Below are 20,508 nucleotides of genomic sequence, written 5' to 3'. Positions count from 1 at the left end.
TCCTCCCTTCTTTTCTCCACTTGAAACAACTCCCGCGTAGTTCCTATGCGCACAAAAGCATGCGAGACGCAGAGTGATGCAATATTTCGTGTCTGAACCTAGCACAGGAGGTCAATTTACTCCAAGATGCCTCTCAAACCTGGTTTGGACAAATAAGCAACTTGGTTAAATGGTTGTTGTAAATTACAACAAATTGTTTTGTAATTACAACTTGTAATTACAAAACAATTTTTCCAATAGGAAATTATCTAAATGCTAAATTTGTTCCAAACCATCATACAATTGCTACTATATGGGCTTCGTTTGGTTCCTATTTTAAGTTTCTTAACCGCCAGTGTAAAATTTAGTAACAAATGTATGATAGAACCAGAGCTGTCAAATGTTACGGATCGTCCTCTCTTTGTTACGGAAATCACCGGATGCTCGAATGCTAACTTTATCACTGACTTGTTCCGAATAAAATGTATTCATTAGATTACAACATGTTGAAAACAAGCAAAAATAGTTTGTGTAAAATTAACACGACGCCAGTGGCGCAGATGCGGCGTTATTGCCAGGGTTGGCTCTCCATCTTATTTGCCAACATTAGTGCACGGTATTGGTTGACAACGGTGGTTCATGAAGTACGTTCACAACGTTGGTTTGCGACGTTGGTTCACGATGTTAGTTTACGATGTTAATTCACAAAAATGGTTCACAACTTCCTGTATAAATAGTAAAGACAACACTAGATGGCATTAGTTCATTCAAATGTTAATTCGGTCAGTCTCACGTGTTTTGCTGAAATTTCATGTGGCAGTGGTTTAACTTTCAAATTTTGTTTGTATTTTTAGGCATCATTTTACACAACACCTTAAGCCACGTGAAAACTGTAAAAACACACACCAGACTAATATACAGCGACAGCTTTAGATGATTGGCAGAAGGAAGACATGCTGAAAGTCTTTCGTCGTTCTTCAGATGTTCTTCATTTCTTGATGCACAGTAGACAGTGAGCAATCCAAATCCCTTCAGTTCAGCCTATTGTTAATGTAACGTTTTGCTTATTTATTCGATAAGTAGCATTGCTCTTTGGATGAAGCAGGCTGTTTGATTGGATCGATCTCCCCTCTGGCTCACATAGAAACTGTGTTCTGTTCTATTGTGAGGGCGCAGTCGAAAAGCCCGGAGGCGACATTCCACAAGGTCCGCATAGCTGACATTCCTGCTATATGACAGCACTATGCGCAAAGCCCAGTGGCACATTTGAATTTTGAACATGTTTTGGATTTCTTTTATTGAGAATTGAAAGCGAAGATCAAGCTACGACAAAAAGCGGCCTTTAATGTGGAGCGTTCAGTGAATACCGAGTGAGTGAAAATCTGTGTTTTGCCTCTTGAAACATGACCATAAAGTCCCATCCTAACATTGTTTATTTTCATTCCAATACAACTTCATTAATATAGCGTATTTACATTGTATACTGATCTTGCATATTACCTACGTCGACTAATGTTGTGTATGCGACAACGTAATTACCTATTGTGTATTTCTATCGCATTTTTGCGTTGCATATTAACTGTGGCCATTGAACTTGTGCCTTCACATTGCATACCGCAAATGTGAAGTCACTTGTAATAATGGCAACCTAGTGAACTAACATCAAGACGTAAACACATCGTTGTGAAGCCCTATTGTGAGCTAACATCATCCGCTAATGTCGGAGACTAAGTTGACCGAGGTATCGCAATATCCAGATTTTGCAGGGCGCTAGGGCCTCCTTTGTGGCCAGCCTGTTAAAAAGAACACCTCAATATAGCCACATGGCACATAAAAAGCCTCCACCATTTCACACCATTCACCTGTCTTGCCCTCCCATCTCTCTACCCCGTCATTTTCCCCCCGCGCTTTTCCCGTCTCGCTCCACCCGTCTCGCCCTTCACTCTGCCGTTTTGCATCCTCTATCACATTTATGACGAGCTGCGCCTTTATCTCCCTCTCCGCTGCAGGCTGTCTCACTTGAAAGAATCTCAAAAAGCTTTGAAAGCGGCGAAGGTAGGTGGCGCCTCGCTCAACGGAGAGACAAGAAGCGAGCGGGGGAGGGAGGGAGGTAGGGAGAGAGAGAGAGAGAGAGAGAGAGGGGAGCGACGGTGCGGGCTGGACCGAGACGTTTTCACATTGCGAGGCAGCGAGATTGCGGGAGATAATTACGCCGGAGCTCATTAGTCTTCCAAGCCTGTGTCGACGCCGTGGCTTTAAAGAAATAAACACTGGAGGGCTATGTGCAGCTTGAGAACTAAATTGAATGTAATTTATGATTCCTCCATCTGTGTGTTTCTCGGCCATGTCCAAACTAAAAGCCTTTGAGATTTGTTTTTGGGGTGTTAATTTATCTCGTTTGACCTCCAGTTTGCGCAGCCTGAGAAACGCATCCGTTCATCCAACCATTTTCTATATGGCTTAGCACATTCAGGGGCCTGCGTGGTGGCTATATCCCATGTCAACAAGTCAAGCACACACTGTGCTAACGATATTTGCTAATATTGGGAACCAACCTCCTGAACCATTGTGCTGAACTAATCTAGTGAACTGATCTTAGAGTTGTGAACCTCACCTTAGTGAGTTTTCAGTGCCCAATATGGTTGTGTGCTAACCTCGTCTACCATGACGCACGAGCTAGCACTAGTGAGCAAACATCATAAAATCAACATTGCGAGCTACCATCCTTAACTATCGTCGTAAGGTAATCTTCATGAGGTAGCCTCATGAACTTGGTGCGCTTGCATTGTGTCTTGTGTACGACTTAATGTTGTCAAAAAGTCTCGTGTTAGCATTGCGCCCTGTGAAATTGAAATATCGCTTTAACGTTGCGCACTCGTGGACAGTAAGAAACAAGAGATTAGCAGCTTCTGATCAATCGCACGATGATCGGATTCACGATTAATTGCTAATGTTTTGTTCTTACTTTCTGTTTTTAGCTGTCGCATTCCGAATCCACGGACAGCTCTTTCAATTTACTGGCAACAGATACTTAACATTATCACAGTGGCATAAGTGTTTGTCCATCTTTAGTGTGATTGGCTACCCTGTGGTCAGATCATAATCACATCATAGACATGATGTACAGTATACAGCCAGCCCCGTAACGCTCAGTACAGACACTTATGGAAACATAAATACACCATTGTAGCATCTTATTTTTATGTTTTTCACACGCCTATGCTCGGCTTGTGGTACAGATATGTGTGACTAACACACAGTCATAGAGTTTGTCCGGTTACATTTCAAATGGACTTTTTATCAGACCCTTTCGGTGGCTGAGCCTTAAGAGTGGCCCAGACCCCCCTCATCCTTTCCTTTCTTATTTTTCTCTATTTTCAAATCAAAATAAAGCCAACATGGCAAAAAACAAGATGGAAGATGTTTACGTCACATTATGCTAAGAATAGCATGTCACGCATATGCTGCTGGTTAATGTTTTCATTTCTTTCTTTTTTTCTAAAAGAAGTTTTTAAAAAAGTAACGCCTGAGTATGCCTTGCAATTTTAAAGCTGCAAAAAACCCATGGGGAGAAATCAGCAAGGGAGCCATTATCAGGCCCGACAGGGTGGTCCTATAGCGCGGTTGAAGTGTTTACGGATGTGATTTGTCCGTGCCTGTTCCTTCCCTCCATCACATCTCGACACTTAATCTGCTGATGTGCTCGCTCGCCGTGGCGTGGCTTAAGAGAAATTGCGGCAAAGGTCAGGCAGGCGCGTTGGAGACTTGGCGGCGGCGTTTGTTGATTCTGATGTATAGCGGCACTCGGCGTGGACGGTGGAGGGGGCCGCCGCGCAAACACACCGTGGTCACACTCGCATTTGCAATGACGGTCAGGGCGCCCGGAAACCATGGCAACATGAAGTTAATAAATAGCTGAACGGAGGAGCCGTGCGCATCGTTCTTGATTTCTTTTGTGCATGTGTGAATGTGTGTGCGTGCACGTTTCACACTGCCCCCCACCATCAAAGATTTGCCTCGGATGTCTTTTAGTGTTCTCGCGATACCAACATTTTTACTATACCTGCATAAAGTACCCCGATACCGGCACGGATACAGTACCTCGACCAAAATCTAAAAATCTGTAATATTTGCAAAAATAAAATCGACCAAAGAAATTTTAATGTTCTTCTTATTAATTCAAAACATTAGGATATGCTTCATCAGAAAATAACATTTCAAGCTAACATTAGCACTACCGTACAAAGGTTTGGGGTCATTTGGGGTCCTTATTTTTTTGAATAAAATCGCGCTTTTTTTCAATTAGGATAACATTAAACTAATCAGGAATATGTTAATGTGTTATATGCAAATGTCTACATAGGTGTATAAAGGCCCATTTCCAGCAACCATCCCTCCAGTGTTCTAATGGTCCATTGTGTTTTCTAATTGTGTTAGAAGGCTAATGGATGATTAGAAAACCCTTGTGCAATTACGTTAGTTTTCATGGAAAACACTAAATTGTCTGGGTGACCCCAAACTTTTAAACGGTACTGTAAACATTGTTAAACACTATTGAACGCAAAAATAATGCCTGACCTATTAATGTCTAGTTAAATGCCCTGTCAAATTCTACAAATTGGTAACAAAATTATTCACACTCGTACTTTTTGTAGGGAAGTGTAGTGTTAAATGTGCATCACAACTAGTCACTGGATGGCTGTCAGCGAAGTGCTTGGCCAGATTGGACGCGTGCTTACCTCCAGCCACGGTTGTTTAAAACAGACTTACAGACAGGCTTCGCCATGTCGGTTGGTTTGCCATGGCTGTCGTCAAAAAGTTCCGTATGACACTTTGCGTGTCAAGTTGGGCGATGGGCGACCGCTTCCATTGGACTTGAACAGTGCACACAAATATAAATGATATCGAACCGTTTTTGACACCAAAAGATACCACTGTTCTATACTTTTCCCGGTACCCTGTGCAACACTACCGTATTTTCCGGACTATAAATTGCTACTTTTTTCCACAATGTTTTAACCCTACGGCTTATAGTCCAGTATGGCATATGGATGGATTTTTCTAGACTTTCTTGATATTGTATGATTTCTCTTATATATGGAAATTAGACATTAACGGCTTATAGTCCGGTGTGGCTTATATATGAACAAAACTGGATTTTTCCATAATTTTAGCTGGTGCGGTTTATATATGGGTGCGGCTTAAAGTCCAGAAATTACGGTTACTTGTGTTACATAAAACTCCTGACTCCCTTCGCCACCTCCATTACAAATGTGTTTGGGCGTGCATGTGTGTGTCTGTTGACATTTCCCTGCATTTCCCCCAGAGAGGAGACAAAAGGAAATGTATTCCCGTACTCTCTCCGGAGGAAGCCGTCTGCTGCGTTCGCTCTCAATTTTTTCCCCCCTCTGTCTCTTTAATACATCTTCAAAGATTCCCCTTTTCCCGGTGTCACGTCATGTGCACGGATGCTGATCATTTCCCACTTCATGTCTAGATGCTGTCATGGTGAAAAGTGCTCCCTTCATGAATGGGTTAATGAGTGAAGGATTTTGCATTGTCGCCAATTTTAAGCCCAGTTGCATAGCTGCTCTCTGGAAACACAAAGTCAACCTGAAAATATTCTGTGCTCATCAAAATGGAGGCCTCTTACACGCAGCTGTTCTTCACCTAACGCCGTCCGGTATAAATGGCGCAGATACGTAATTGCAGGGCAAGTCTTTTCGAAATGTTCAAATCAAACCTCTCCTCCATTTTGTGTCCTTCCTGCTTAGTTGCAGTTTTCACACTGCCATCATCATCGTTCAAAAATCGGACCGTAGATGCCCCTTTCATACTGCTTGTGAAAACAATGATCTTCTGTTGCCTTTTTTGCTGAGTTCAGCATTATATGACACACATTTTTTTTAACAACATGTGTTTTAAGACATTTGAGAAATAGACAAATTTAAAATATAATTTAATTTCATCACTGACTTTCGGGGGTCTGGTGTTCACAATCAGAAGTGCCTCTCTTTCCCATCAATTACAGCTCCAGCGGAAGTGAGGACTTGCTTTAACCCCAACACTGCCTTTTTTTTTGGGGGGGCGATAAATGGTTTGACAGTGATAAGCATGCATCTGCTAATAATTAGGTTTGTCAAGGTTGGCATAAATTAGCGCTATTCTCACACAATATTTTCCAATTAATTTTTATACAAGCCTGGTGTAGCGCTCTCTCACGTCGCGTCAAGTGCTTCTCGGGGCCGTTAAGGCTGCTCTTTGAAAGTTGTGTTCCTTTTACGCAGCCTGCAGGTCTTTTTCCCCTACGTTGCCTCTTGCTGTTCTGTATATGCTGCACTGACACGGAATGGAATTAAGACAACTCAGCAATTTCCAGCCGTGACTGAAGCCCCTAACACGCTGCCTTTCTCGCCGTCGCATTTCTGTTTAAACTGCACACACACGGATGTCCAAAGAGAGCCATAACCAATGTCCATTTCACAGTACTTTTAGACGGAACAATTTTGTCGCTGTTCTATATAAATGGCACCAAGATGGAATTGGGATGTGTGATGTTTTTAGAATGGCCAAATTAAACTTTTCCTCCGTTTTGTGAGAAACTCTTCCGGCTAGTGAGCATGTATCCGAGCCGTAACGCAAGTCCTTATCACGCTGTCTGTAAAGTTGCCATTTTCCGAGTACCTCCCGTCCTCCATAAAAGTCACCAATACGTGATGGCTGGGGGGGGGGGAAAGGCGGGTGACGTTGATCCATGAATCTTCTGCCTTCGGATATAGAGCTGTAACGGAAGCACACTGTTTTTGGAGGCATGGTCCAAATAACACCTCTCCTCCATTTTGTGTCCTCTCTGCGCAGATGCAGTCGTGGCTGGGAACGTTCAACCCGGAGCGAGAGAGACGAAAGGTAATGAATGACCCGTCTGACCGCCACTTCCCCCCCTGACACACGCACTCGCGGACGCACACGCACACAGAGTGAACGTGAGGATCAGAGTGTGTGCGGGATTAGTTCCTGCAGTCACGCTGAGCTGGTTTCAAAAAACAGCAGGGAGTGATTTGACCTCTTGACTTGCCTACTGCGCGAGTGCTTTTGCATGTATATGAATGCGGATGTGCACATAAACGTGCGTTTAAGTCGGAGGTTGTCGGGGCCTCGCTTTGACCTTACCGAAATAGCAAAGGGTGCGGGGGAGCATGGTAAGCCACATGTAAAGGATTCATTCTTAAAATTTGACTGTGCCTGTAAAAGCCTGCATTTGCTCGTAAATGTTCTGTGCTGTTATTATGTATAATCGGCACCTGCACGGAATGAGCGGACGAAGTCAACCCAGCAATTTTTCAGCTTTTAAGGTAGTGTAAGAGCTCGAACGGAACCGCATCTCACGCTGCCGGTGAAAGGCGGCAATTTTTTTTCCCCTCATTCCTGTTTCGCTATCCAGCATAAAATGCACCAACACGGAAAGGCAGGAAAGAAATTGACTGAAATATTTGCTTTTCCAACAGAGATGTCAAAGTTGTAACATACAGCAGGCGTTTTCCCCAATGTTCTGCGTCGCTTTTGTGTACCGAGACTGAATGGGGGGGGGGGGACAAACTCAAATATGCAGTTTTCCACGGAGATTCTATCAGAGCTATAACAGAAGCTGTTTTTTTTTTTTTGGTGGTGTGCCTGTTTTGTATGATCAAAACCGAAACGGAATAGGAGGCACGACATCAGCCTGGAAATTTTCCCGCTTGTCAGTGGCATCTCTTTGACCTTACTGAAACAGCAAGGGGGCTGGGGAGCATGGCGAGGTACATGTAAAGGATTTCTTCTGGACACCATTTTATGGTGCTTCTCAAAGACAGCATTTGTCAATTTTCCTTGCCGCTATAGACGACGGGCACTGACACCAATAGTGGGAAATTTCAGACCAGCGTTTTCAGCTTCTGAGAGTATCCGAGTTGTAACCAAACCACATTTCACACTGTCTGTCCAAGTCGGCATTTTGCAAAGACCGCACCAACGTGTAGTGGAGGAGAAAAGTCGACCCAGAATTATTTTTGCCTTCTGAGATGTCAGAATTGTAACAGAACCTCCTTCCTCATTACATGTAAAAGCCAGCATTTTTCCACCTTTTGTCATTTTACAGTACACCCACGAAACTGGAGGAGTAGAAGTCAATCGGACTATCAAAATGTTTAATAGAGGCAATTTCATTTCCACTTTTTCTCATAATAACCTGTGATGTGGAATGTTTAATACTTTACTATTGAAAGCAACGGTCGCTGTGCAACAAGCATTTTCTACGTCTGATACGGTTGCCATGCATTTGTATGATTGCTGTATGTCTTGTTTTTGTAATGAAATAGACACAGTAAAGGCAACATACCGCTTTCCTGCAGAGAAAATAAATTAATTGTGGAGCTTGTATTACAGCTCTTAATCATTTTTGAAATTCAAAGTTGCACTCCAGTTCAAAACATTAATATTAGTAAATAGCACACCTCTCTTCGCCCGGTAACACAATTAAAATAAATTCCATGGCTTTTCAGAAGGCCACGGCCGTAAGTATGACTGTGATGATGTCTATGGGTCTGTCAAAAGAATTGCAGCTTCTCGCGCTGACCTATGTGACGCATAATTGGCGACTTTATTAAATCCATCAAGTCTGAAATGGGATGAATTTTGAAACACGGGAAAATAGGATGATCATCATAGAAGCAGAAATTCGTTCTCATTGTCCTGGCTTCTCAGTACAATATTAATAAATTAACTAATGCTAATGATGATAAAATAACAGTGGAAATTGAGCTGCATTTAGTTTGTGTGAACCGACTGACCTCCCAAACACAAGCAATTATCACTCTGCACCTTCATCAAAGCTGAGGCCGGGCGGATGAATGCCGATTTTCTTTCTAAATTTGTGTGGTGCACTCAAGATGACCAACAGAACACACCACATACATTACCATGTCCCCACCCAGAGTCTCCTCCCCAAATCAGATGTCTGTACCAATACTGTAGCACGGTGTTGCTGTTAACTTTTCTGCTAAATACATTGAAGTTTCCCTCTCTTTTCCTTGTCATTTATATTTGTGGTGAAAGATTTGTGAGACAGCAATAATTTGGCCTGTACATGATTAGGTACCCGACTTTAGATTTACACAATCCGTGTTCACCAGTGTTAACGGAATGTCATTATGGTTAACTTATTTTTACACTTGTCTAACATTTCCAAATGTAAAAAGCTCATTTTAAAATGGCTCTGCAGTTCATAAAGGTTTTGCAATGGTGGCAGTTTGAACCGATTAGAGTAGAAGCTTGGTTTATGAACTAATTTGTTTCGACACTCCCAAACCACAGCTATTTTTGCCATTAAACTGAATGCGAATGAAGTTAAAGCCATCTTTTTGCAAGGGTTGCATCCAAAAATACATTTCGCTAAACGGCACTGCTTGTCATGCACCGGCAGTGACCGATCAGAATACTAAAATTCTGCTGTCGTGGGGATAGAACCTCATCCCCCATTGCGCTACGAGGCAAAACGTTTACAGCGCTTCAGATGAAACAATCCAGGCAAAAACAAAACGTGGTGGCACGCATCCAGTGAGAGCTCAGCTGACGCAGACAGAACTGTAACACTTAACCAGTGCTGCCTAACAGCACAATCACATAAAACATTTCAATTCCTTGGGGCTAGTTTAGAGCAAAAAAACTAAGATACAGTGTTGCCTTGAGATATGAGTGACCCGACTTGCGTTTTCTGAGACACGAGCCATTGATCAATTTGTGTTTTTTTTTTTTTTTTCCCCCTTGACTCCGAAACAGATAGGGGCTTTGTACGGTGGCAGGTGACTCAATTCAATTCACTTCAAGCGGCAGTTTGCCACTCTCAGCTAATGTTTACTGTCAAACCAAACGTAAAACAAAGATAATTAAACATTGTGCATTGAAAACAACCACATAGACTCAGCTCCATGAATAGGTATCAGCAATTGATATCTCAACACAAATGGAGCAGCCATCAATGTAGACAACCGGATAACAATAGGCAGATATTCTTCACCCTCCACAAACAACGACTGATATTACTGCTATACTGAGAAGCCGTGTGAGGAGCTGAGACGCCAGCACAGTATAACGCTATGGCTGTCTCATACTGCCCCTGGTGGCCAAGTTGCGCACACCAGATTCAGGAGTAAATTGAGGGAGAAAGTTTGACAAAACTGGGTTAAACCTTTTTAATTGTCTTTTCATTTAAATGTTGTATTTTCTTAATAATAGCTACAGAGCTATTTTTCTTTGTTTTGTCTTTAGTTCAGAAACCAATGTCCTTGATCAGGGCTGTTCCTAAACCACCGTATATCCATTAATTCCTTTGGGGGGGAAAAAATAGTGTTTGGAGAACCGAACAAATTATCCTGCGCTGGAATGTGTTGGACCGGAGAGGCTCCAGTGTTTGCTAATTATCATCGCATCTCCTCTAGCCTCTCAACGTAATCAAGCCCCATTATTAAAATGTGAACGCCAACACGGTCTCGCATGGTTACCACGCCGCAAATGCCTGTCGCGCTCGCTCGTTCAACCTCCTCCCTCATTTCTCTTGAATGGCTGCGCCCTCTCGGCCTGCCTCTGGGGTTAAGGTGTGTAGGGCAGGTTAGGGTTAAGGTTATGTAAATGCTGCCCCTAAGTGGCAGTTGTAATTACTGCATGCTGAACTGGTGTAACCCTTTTTTGTGTGTGTGTGTGTGTGGGGGGGGGGGTGCGGTTGCTGCTTGTGTGTGTGTGTCACTGTGTGTCAACAACACACACGCCTGGGCAGAGTGCAAATAAGTCGATGGTGGTTTTTGTCTCTTAAGCCGCCCCCCAATTCACAATCTAACCCCTCCCCATCCACCGCTTTTTCTCCCCCCTTCTTGCCCCTCGCTCCCTCCGCCTCTGTCACTCTTGTACGCGCAACCCGGCATGAATAAACCAGCGCGCCAGGTTCATGCGCATGAATATTGATGAGAATTTATGCACGCGCTGCGACGCTTTAAAACAACAACAACAGCAGCCTAGCCGTTTGCGCTTGCCAAGCCTCTCGTTTGTGTGCACGAGGTTTGCGTGCATGCATGTGTGTGTGCGTCTGTGTGTGTGTGCATCTGTGTGTGTGTGCATCTGTGTGTGTGTGTGTGTGTGTACCAGCAAGTGTAAACGACAGAAAGCGATTCCGGCTCGGCGCACCTCTGTCTTTGGCTATTTCCGTTCACGTCAACACGTCTTCCTCCGTCTTTCTGTTTCTCTGAGTCAGCCTGACTGCCGCTCCCCCCCCCCCACCTCTCTTTGCGCGTGTGTGTGTGTGTGTGGTATGTGTGTGCGTCTGGAGAGCGATGACGTACATAACAAGTGTCGGCAGTTATCTGCGCCGTCAGTCACGCGGCTGCGACACATCTGTGTGTGTCTTGACTGATTTGTCGGAGGTCATGCTTGAATGCACAGGAACTCACACTCACCCACACACACATGCCGCAAAACGGGTCAGCGATGGGGTATCCAGCTTTGAGGATTTAAGTCATACACGCAACAGTGTGGTCCCGTTGGGTTGAAAAAAAGCTGGCTGAGCAAACGGTCGTCCTTGTTTGGTGTTTGTTGTGCTCGTTATCGTCCCTGCGAGTTTGCCTGGAGCAGCAACGCAATTGTAACCTCATCATCGCACATGTACGCTATGCTCCTTGGCCCGTCAAATTCTTTTTTGCCCAAAAAAAAAAACATTAGGGCAAACTAAGGCACTCTGCAGGTCCTAATGCTCAATCCTGATTTTTGTGTGTAAGAGTTCACATCCCATATTAAATGTGACCTCAGTCACTCAGGTATGTGAATTCATGCGTCTCCAAAGTGACCCACATTCGCAGAAGAAAGTGACAACGTTACTCGCAAAGTAGTATTTGCGGAAGTAAATGTCGTCCAGCGAGTAGGCGCCGTGAATTATCTTTTTATCTCATACCCACAGGGGAGCAATTCAGGAAGAGATGCAAATACAGTATTTTTGCGGAATGAGGCGAGGCGTTTCAATCCCTTTTCATGGAGACGTCACAAAAGATGACATCACACCATTGCCGCGCGGAATAATCGCTGAATTACTACTATCGCCACAAATGTCCACTTTATGCTTTATGTTTCTATTGAGATTGAATTAAAGTCAAATATAAAGTCAATACTTTTACTCAAAACAACTTCACATCACCCTGTCTGCGCAGATCGCATGATAACGTCCAGGTCAGACTACAGTCGAAAAAATTGAATCCGTACATATCTGATCTAGGACCATGAAAGTGGCTCATCGAGACGTTCAGATGGTCTTAAAAAAAAATCTGACACCTATGGTGATTTGAGCTGCAGTGTGCACATAGCCTAATTAAGGGATGAGCTAAAGTGCATATGTTAAATTTGGCTTGCAAGTCAAAGCAAAAAAATTGTCTGAACTACACGTCTTATGTCAAAGCCTATTCCATTTCTCAGAATATGTCAACAATCTGGCTCAGCTGGTCCCTTTGTAAGCTCTAATGCTGCATTCCCGTCTAGCTTTTCAACATTATTCTGTCGTGAAGAGTTATATGGGCGAGCAAAGCTTCTGCAAAAATATTTGCAGCGAGGCAGCACATAGCTCGTGTTCAAATCTTGCTGCCGGTCGATGAATCACTGCTTTTGTAACGTGCAAATGGGCACCCTGTCTTTGGTAAAGTTCAGCACCATTTGACTGTGATTGCCTTCCCCGGAGCTCATTCATGTTGTGCGGACAACTGTGTGAAACTGCATGTTGTTTTCCATTCCACTTGTTTGTGTTATCGTGACCTAATTGGCGAATTTACAACTGACTTTGTTTTGTAAACTAGTTCCCTCCTCCTCTGTTCGCAGCCCTATTGTTAGTGTAAACAGGACAAGTCAACAACAAAAAATCTCATTTAAATTATTCCATAGAATTGATTAATTACCCAGCCTCAGGTCAGTGTGTTTGATTTTTAGCATTACAAAGAGCGGAAGGACAGTGTCAGTATCTCGGCACTTCCGTGCTTGTGAAGAGCTCCTCGGTGGGTTGCGTTCACATCAGGTCTGAACAGGTCCGTTTAAAAATCAGACCCCGCTTTGTCTCTCCGGGCCGCTTGCACATGATGAGTGCTCTTGACAACTCCCATCTTTTATGGGCATCAGCCCTGCAGCTAGTATATAATCAGCATTAGTGCTCGCTCAGCTGTGTCGTTTTATTGTTTCCGCGCTTGCGCTTGGCCAATTTCCATTTTCTCGCCGTTGTTGTTGTTGTTTTCCTGCCAGAGTCCCCAATGTCCCCGTTGTCGGACATGTTTGACATTGAAACTCGACCTTGGCGATCACAGCTGCGAAAACAGTCTGAGAGAAGAAATGAGAGCGTCTCTAAAACTTTGTGCCAAATTGCAAGGAGTTGTGTTAATTTTGAAATAAATGTGAACGCAGAAAGATGATTACAATTGAGTTTTTTACTGTATGGACCCTCGGCTTCCGTTCCGTCATTTGTGCCTTTTCCTTGAAATGACTCTCGATGGCTTTCTGATTGGCTAAAGTCATAAGAAAGGGTGATAGCGCCACCTATTGTTTCGGTATGCAGTTGGCAAACTGCAAATATATATTGAAAGGGATGTTTTTTAATGTATCAAAAAGCATCCGAGATTCGGTATTTCAGTGTGTACATTTTATTTGAAAATGTTTTTGAAAATATCGGACCTAGCCCGATGTCGCGTCCGTGACACGGGAGGCTGGCGAACCAGATGGTCCGCCCCTGTTTCCCTTCTGCAGTCTAGCATGTGTCATTAATGTCGGGACCGCTGCGCCCGCCTCGCATAATTGCTCTTTCGTTCCCCTCCGCTTCTTCAGACGTGCGGGGTTCCGCGCTACAGAGGGACTTTGATTAAAAACACGAGGCTCTTTAGCCGCACTCCCTCGCCTGCGTCTTACCCCTCCTCCATCTCCGTTTCGCTCTTCCACATCCTGTCTGTAAGCGCACCGGAATTCCTCAAATGCTTGTAACTACATCTCACCTAAAATTTTATATCACCCTTCTGGCTGCGCTGTCTTTTTAAGAGCCATTTCTGGAACGCCAAATCCCCCCCCCCCCACACTCCCCGTCTCCCTCCCCGTCCTGTGGAGGCTCACTGGTGCTGACATTCCCGCAATGTCCTCTATCACGTCGGATCCGTCAGCCTCGTGGTTTGCCCTTTCAGTCAGACGATGAGACATTCCTGCCAGAGCGTGCACGCATAAGTGCGAGCACGCACGCATGCCTGCCTGCTGATGATGTCAGATCTCAACGCTAATAGGCCTAAACTTGTCTTGGCCCCCAGTGGGGGTCTTGCAGTCACTGCCGAAAACACGCATACATTGCGCCGTGGAAACTTGGCTTTAAATACTTGCCGCCAAGCAGAGATAAAACGCCACTGTGGGGATCTTGTGATTTTCATTTGGATTGTTTGGAAAGCCTGCGTCGGCGCTCGCTCGCCCCCCCAGGGCCTTTCTGGTGACTAATTAATTTCCAGCATGCAGGGGTAGAGGCCAGAGCTCGTGGCTCTGCCTCCTGCCACTGGCTGCGTGTTTGCGAGGAGAAGGAGGAAGAAGAAAGAAGGGAAGGGAAGGGAAGGGAAGGGAGGGAGGCTCTGCTCCGGCTTGACTGCTGCGCCTCAGCCTGCGGGGAAGGGGGAGAGAGAGGGGAGGGAGGGAGTACGAGGGGTGGGGGTGCGGTGAGGTTTTGACGAGCAGAGCGCAGAAAATCGATCCGGGGGCCTCGCTTCTCAGCCTCTTTCCGGACGCACGAGTCCTCCTCTCCCGGGAATTAGATAACAGCTTGTAAAAGCCCTCCACCGCCAGGCGCTGCGCTCGCCTCCTCGATTCCGCCGCCGTCGCACCTCCCCCACCCCTGCCCGCCTTTCCCAGCCCGCCTGCCCGCTTGTCCACCAGATATTGAATTCATCCCTTTCCAATTGGCTTTAATTGGACGCGCCGCTTCTCCCCATAACTGTGTGGATATTGCATATTATCAGCACGTTAATATTTTATTAGATTTTAATTGGCCTTTGTTGTTTGCCTCAGCGCACCAGTGCGCCCGTGAATGCGCCGCCGTCGCTGACGCCTGTATGCCTTTGTGTGTTTGTGTTTGGAAAATACCTAACAATGGCTTTCCTGCTCCGCCTCTGCTGGTCACTATCCCCTTTCACAGAGGTTCAGCAAAACTGCCCTATCAGGGATGTAACAGAAGCGCAGAGAACATTTTTCATCTTGTGCCTTTCACACGGCACCCACCAAAGCGGGACATTCCCATGTTTGTGTGTGTGCGCTCATGCAGTGATGCGGCGTCCCGCAATTAGATAATTAGATGTCAGCCTCAGAAGTATTCCATACGACAATAGACAAAAAGCTGGGAAATTGTCGGGTTGACTTCAATCAAAAGAACAGAAACACAGAAAAATCCAGCAATTGCTACACAAACGTGTGCGAGAAAGAAATTTCCTTTCCTTTGATACGAAATAGCAACATTGGAAAAAATGTTTCTCCGCAAAGGCGCATGGGAAGTAAACTGTCTCCACTTCCCAGTTTTGGCTTTCTTCTGTTCCCTTCCAATAGCCGCCCTCCCATCAATAAGAATAAGGGTATGCACACTGAATAAGATCACCCTTGAGAGCAGTTCAATGATCAACTCTGTGGTCAACGTCATCGGACTGGCGGTTGCGTGCCTTGGACACGAAATGGGCGTCCACTGATCATTCCTTGGTGGTGTGTTGGCTTCAATATTGCGAGAGAATGAAAATGGGGGTCAGACTTGGTAGGCCTAAACTATCGCAAAGCTATTGGCCTACTGAAACTTGAGCTATCGGTGGTGGTATGGCGCCTGTGGTGGTGGTAATCCACAACTCCTTGGTCGACATAACAGTGGCAGCCATCAAGTTGAACAAGCAGTCCTCAGCTGCCCTTTTTGGCTCTGGTATCCCAGAAGCTGGCCTAACGGTACTCATCTTTGGCAGTTGCTAAGGAAAAGAATTGGGTGTGGGAGGAGTTCGGTGAGGCCAGAAAGAACTATCAAATGGAAAGGAAATTCTCGTCCACCATCTGGTGTCTCAGGACAACAAAGAGGCGTACCATCGACGTGGCTTTCTGACCCCAACGCAAGATGATGTGGGTGATTGGTAGAGTACTTGAAAGATCTCAATTCTACTGACACGTCTTCCAATGGGTAGGCTGTGTGAGCGCTGAAGTTGAGGTGGTTAAAAAGGTCCTTGGTGGCGGGGTGTTGGGGATAGATGAGATCTTCTGGGATTTCCTAAAGGCTCTGGGTGTTACAGGGCTGTCTTACTTGACATACCTTTGCAACTACACATAGACATCAGGCACAGTGCCTCTAGATTGATGGACTGGGGTGCTGGTCTGTTTCAGTTTAAGGGACTCACACTCACCACACTCTGAGGAATGAGTTCCTGCTCAGATGCGAGTGTTAAAGTATCTTCATGACAAAGGGAAGAAATGAGCAGCAGATTGACATGTGGATTGGTGCAGAATTTGTAGTTATGCTGACCGCATCGGGTTGTCTCCGAGAAGGAGTTCAGCAGAACTCTTGATTTACAGGCCGATCTACTCTCCCACCCACACCTGTGGGTTTTGAGTGAAGGAGAAAACATTTCCGACACGAGCAGCCGTTGGTAGCTCCGTTATCCAACAGGGGTTCAGAGTGGAGCCGCTGTAGTTCTACATGGAGAGGAGTCCAATGGAGTGGGTCGGGCATCTGGTTAAAATGCGTCTCTGACACCTCCCTGGTGAGCTGTTCTCACCACGTCCAACCAGGAACATGTGGCCCTGGGGACCGCCCAGGATACGCTGGAAAGACTCCTGGCTGCCTTGGGAACAATGCTCGATCCCCCAAGAAGAGCTGGGTGAAGTGACCCATGGAGGGTGAAGCTTTGGCTACCGTGCTTAGTCTGCTAGCCCACTTCCATATTACCTCAGATGCCTTTCAGCTTGTATCCATCCCACCTTTGATACTACACCCAAAGTAATCAAATTTGCAGGTTAACTTCAGGTCTCCATTCCACTTTGACACCTTTTACGCAGAACAGCGAGCGTCAAAGAAAACATTGTCAACACCAAGGGGCAGGAGACCGTCTTCACATCTCAATCATGGCTTTCTGCAATTCCCTTTTACCCAGCCACCTCCCATCTTTGACACAGAGAAATTGATGGGTCGACTTCAACTCCCCATTCCTTGTCAGTACCTTTTCGCACAGAGCAGAATAAAGATGGGCCAAAACGTCAAAAGCTACGTGAATCTCAATGCTGACTTTTCACTCGCCTCTTTCACACAGCTATGGTCCCTCTTTTGATATGACCTCTAAAGCCATCAAATGTGCTGGTTGACCCCAGTCCATTCTTCCGTGTTTGTGCCATTGACACAGAAGAGCAAGCGGTCTGAGGGGAGCTAAACATGAATTTCTCCACTGCAGGTTTCCCTGGCCGAGGAGATCAAGCCACTGAAGTGGTATCCGTCTGTTTACCTGCTGGTGTCTATCTTCCCACTCATCAACAGGTACGGCACGCACACACACGCAGACACACACCAACAAGCACGCATGTGTAGACCTTCACCCGCAAGTCTTGTTGTATTTGCATAGTGGCGTCACTCGTATCTTTTCGACGCCTCCTCTCTCGCTCCTGCTTATCAGCAGCTCTTAGAAGCGCCGCTATCCGTCTAGCAGCCAAGCAAGATTGTGTGCGTCCGTGCATATTTGTGTGTGTGTGTGTTTGCGTGTGCGGCCACATGGAGCATTTTATTGGCTTTTTTAAAGTCGGGGCTTTGTCAGGGGAGGGTTGGCGTGAGGGGGCGGGCGGTCCAGTAAATGATAACCTCGGCCCTGTTATTACTTTTTGGCCCACCCCCCCTCACGTCCGCCATGTCTTCCGCCCTCAAGCCCCCACTTCCCACCCACCCTCTTTCCACGTAGAGCCGCTGTCGTGATTGACAGGTCAGGGTTACTAAGTGATTAGCTGCGGCGGCTCTGCTTGTCGCCACGGCGATGTTGGCAGAGACGCAGGTCAATTACAGGGTCAACGTCTCTCAAAGGCTTTTCCCCAACGCCGCTCGCCCCCCCAGCTCCACCTCGTCCTTCCCCTCCCCCTTCTTAACCCCTCTGTCCATTCCTCAGCCGTCAACCCCCCCTCCCGCTGTCAACTGACGGAGATGATCCCGCCCCCTCCGTGCCTCCGTAAATGTCACTTTCCCTTCCGCTCCGCTCTCCCTCGTTTCCAAGCGCCTTTTGTCGCCGCTCCTTCCCCTAATTTGCGATTTTCCGTCTCCTCTTTTCCCTCTCCTCCATCACACAAAGCTGCTCACCACCCGCTCTCCCTCCCTCCCTCTCTCTCGTTCTCTCCGCCTGTCTTGAGCAAACACGCGCCGCTCTCTGCCTTTCTCCCGAGAGCGCACGGGGGATAAAACAGGAATGAATTGCTCTCTCGTTGTCGTCTTCCGCCTCCTCCCGCCGCTCGGCTGCGTCGGCTGTATATATCCCCAGCTCCTATTAATTTGTTAGCCTCCCCTCCTGCCCCCCCCCCCCCCAACTACCTTCCTCCCCCTCCTATTTACCCCCCCGCTCCCCGCCCCGGCTCATATCCTCCCTCCCTCCATCCTCCTCCCTGCCTTCAGCGAAGGGGCTGGAGTGTGTAAAGTGTTTGTCACGGTGCCGTGCCGATGCTGCCGCGTGGAAGCGAGCGCACGGGAGACAGCCTCAGTGTGTGCGTGCGTGTGTGTTTTTTGTTCAGCCCCGCTGGCGTGCGTAGGCGGCCGCTTGGTTTCGTGTCAAGGCAAATGTGCTGTCGCCGCTTGTTGCCATGTGTGCGCACTTGTTTGTCTGGCTTGACGTGAGTGCGTGTGCGCTCGCCAACGTGCACGGCTTTTCTATCCTGCGTATGTGTGTGCGCGTGTGTGTGCGTGCGCGCGTGTGTGTGCGTGCGCGTGTGTGTGCACACGCGTGTGTGTGTGCATGCGTGCGTGTGTGCGTGCGCGTCTGAGTGGGGGATTATTTCTATCTGAGCTCCAAAGCCTCCTAAACAGGGCTTAGAGAGACGGCCCAGGGCAGCAGCTAAAGCTGTCGGCTAGAGCGCTCCCTCTCTCCCCCTCTCTCTGCCATTTCTCCCGGCCTGATCCGTCCTGTTAATACGCAGGCACTCCCACACACAAACACACTCTTGTTTTGGCCCTCATCTGCTGCCACACACACACATAAAATGTGCAGACAGTCACACGCCACACAAGCAATTTTAATCTGTTCCAAATGCACACTGGTAAATGTGTTAATTCGACACCAGCTGTTGCGAATTGAAATGGGAAAGCGCTCCTACTTTTCCTCGTCGCCCGTGCTCTCCCTTTCTCTCTCTTCCTCTCTCTCTCTCTCCCTGTGTTTGTGTGTGTGCTGCTCGGGCACGCCGACTCCAGTTTTCACAGTCTGCTTCTCACATCGCCTCCCCTGTGTGCTTTTTAGTGTGGGTGTGTGTTTGTTTACAAGGCTTGTCTAGATTCCTACTGTGCGCGCCTGTACGCCTGTTTGCATAAATAAGCCCTCTCCTCGGAAACCTCGCCGCCGATTCCGGTGGCACGTCGCCGCTTGACGAGTGAGTGCTCCTCCCGGACGAGCGGGCGCGTGTTATTTCACCGCATCTCACAAAAGCCCCTTTTCCAGAAAGCGTCGCACTTTGGTTTAGTTTGACAGGGTACACTTTTTGTATTTGGTTTCCATTGTCAAGCGCTAGGAAAGGTGCAAAAATAACAAGGGCCCCTTTCACACTCCATCGAAGCCGACTTTTTCTCGACTCGACGTCCTTGCTTGGGGTTAGGGTCTGAAGACGACTTGCGATATTGACCGCTTCTGGTGTAACAGGCGGAGCATCACCACCCACGTCGTGTGAGGTTTAGCTTCTGAAACTTACTGTGCGTGCTCATTTGTGTTGAAAGCAATTATTGTCATCCCCGACAATGGTATCATCAAACAACTAATTAGCTTAAAGGACACTCTTTGTTGAACCAAAATGACGTCACAGTGCCTAAAGGCTCAGGTAACACCCATGAAGGCACACGTGTTTTCTGGGTTTGGTCACGACATTCACAAGCTGAGACTTCGAGACCGTCATGTCATTTTCAGTCTGTTGATTAGAAAGCAGGGTGTCAGGGGAATACCCAAATTTAGTCTGATTATCCATGTGTGTGCAGTGAGTTTTAGTGGCATGAAGACTTTTATTTTTCTCCAGTCACTGCTTCGAAGTGACCAATTGCGAGCTTGGATGAGGATCTCCCTGTGACTATGTATCCCGACTACGCACGTTAGTAATTGCTCGCACATTACAAATGGCCTTCAGTGAGTATCGCGCTTGTGCATGTCGATGAGCGCCACAGCTTTTGTTCAGAAACGCCCCATTTAAGAGTGTGTGCACACTTGATTGATAATATTCAGTTACCAGAGTTTTTCCACAAATGGTATCATTCCGACATTTTGCATTCATGCG

General features: G+C 46.5%; 1 protein-coding gene across 4 annotated transcripts in view; it reads left to right on the top strand.

Moving 5' to 3' along the window:
• Positions 1-20,508, top strand: part of si:dkey-100n23.5 (cyclic AMP receptor-like protein A) — a 77,874-nt gene that overhangs the window by 36,268 nt on the left and 21,098 nt on the right. For all 4 annotated transcript variants that reach the window (XM_037280947.1, XM_037280945.1, XM_037280944.1 and 1 more), the window contains 2 exons: positions 6,838-6,885; positions 17,460-17,542. In XM_037280947.1, the coding sequence (XP_037136842.1) occupies positions 6,838-6,885; positions 17,460-17,542 (131 nt within the window). The remainder of the gene's footprint in view (positions 1-6,837; positions 6,886-17,459; positions 17,543-20,508) is intronic.

This window comes from Syngnathus acus, chromosome 21 (genome assembly GCF_901709675.1).
Source record: "Syngnathus acus chromosome 21, fSynAcu1.2, whole genome shotgun sequence".
Classification (NCBI taxonomy): Eukaryota; Metazoa; Chordata; class Actinopteri; order Syngnathiformes; family Syngnathidae; genus Syngnathus; species Syngnathus acus.
This window is presented reverse-complemented; position numbering and strand designations above follow the sequence as displayed.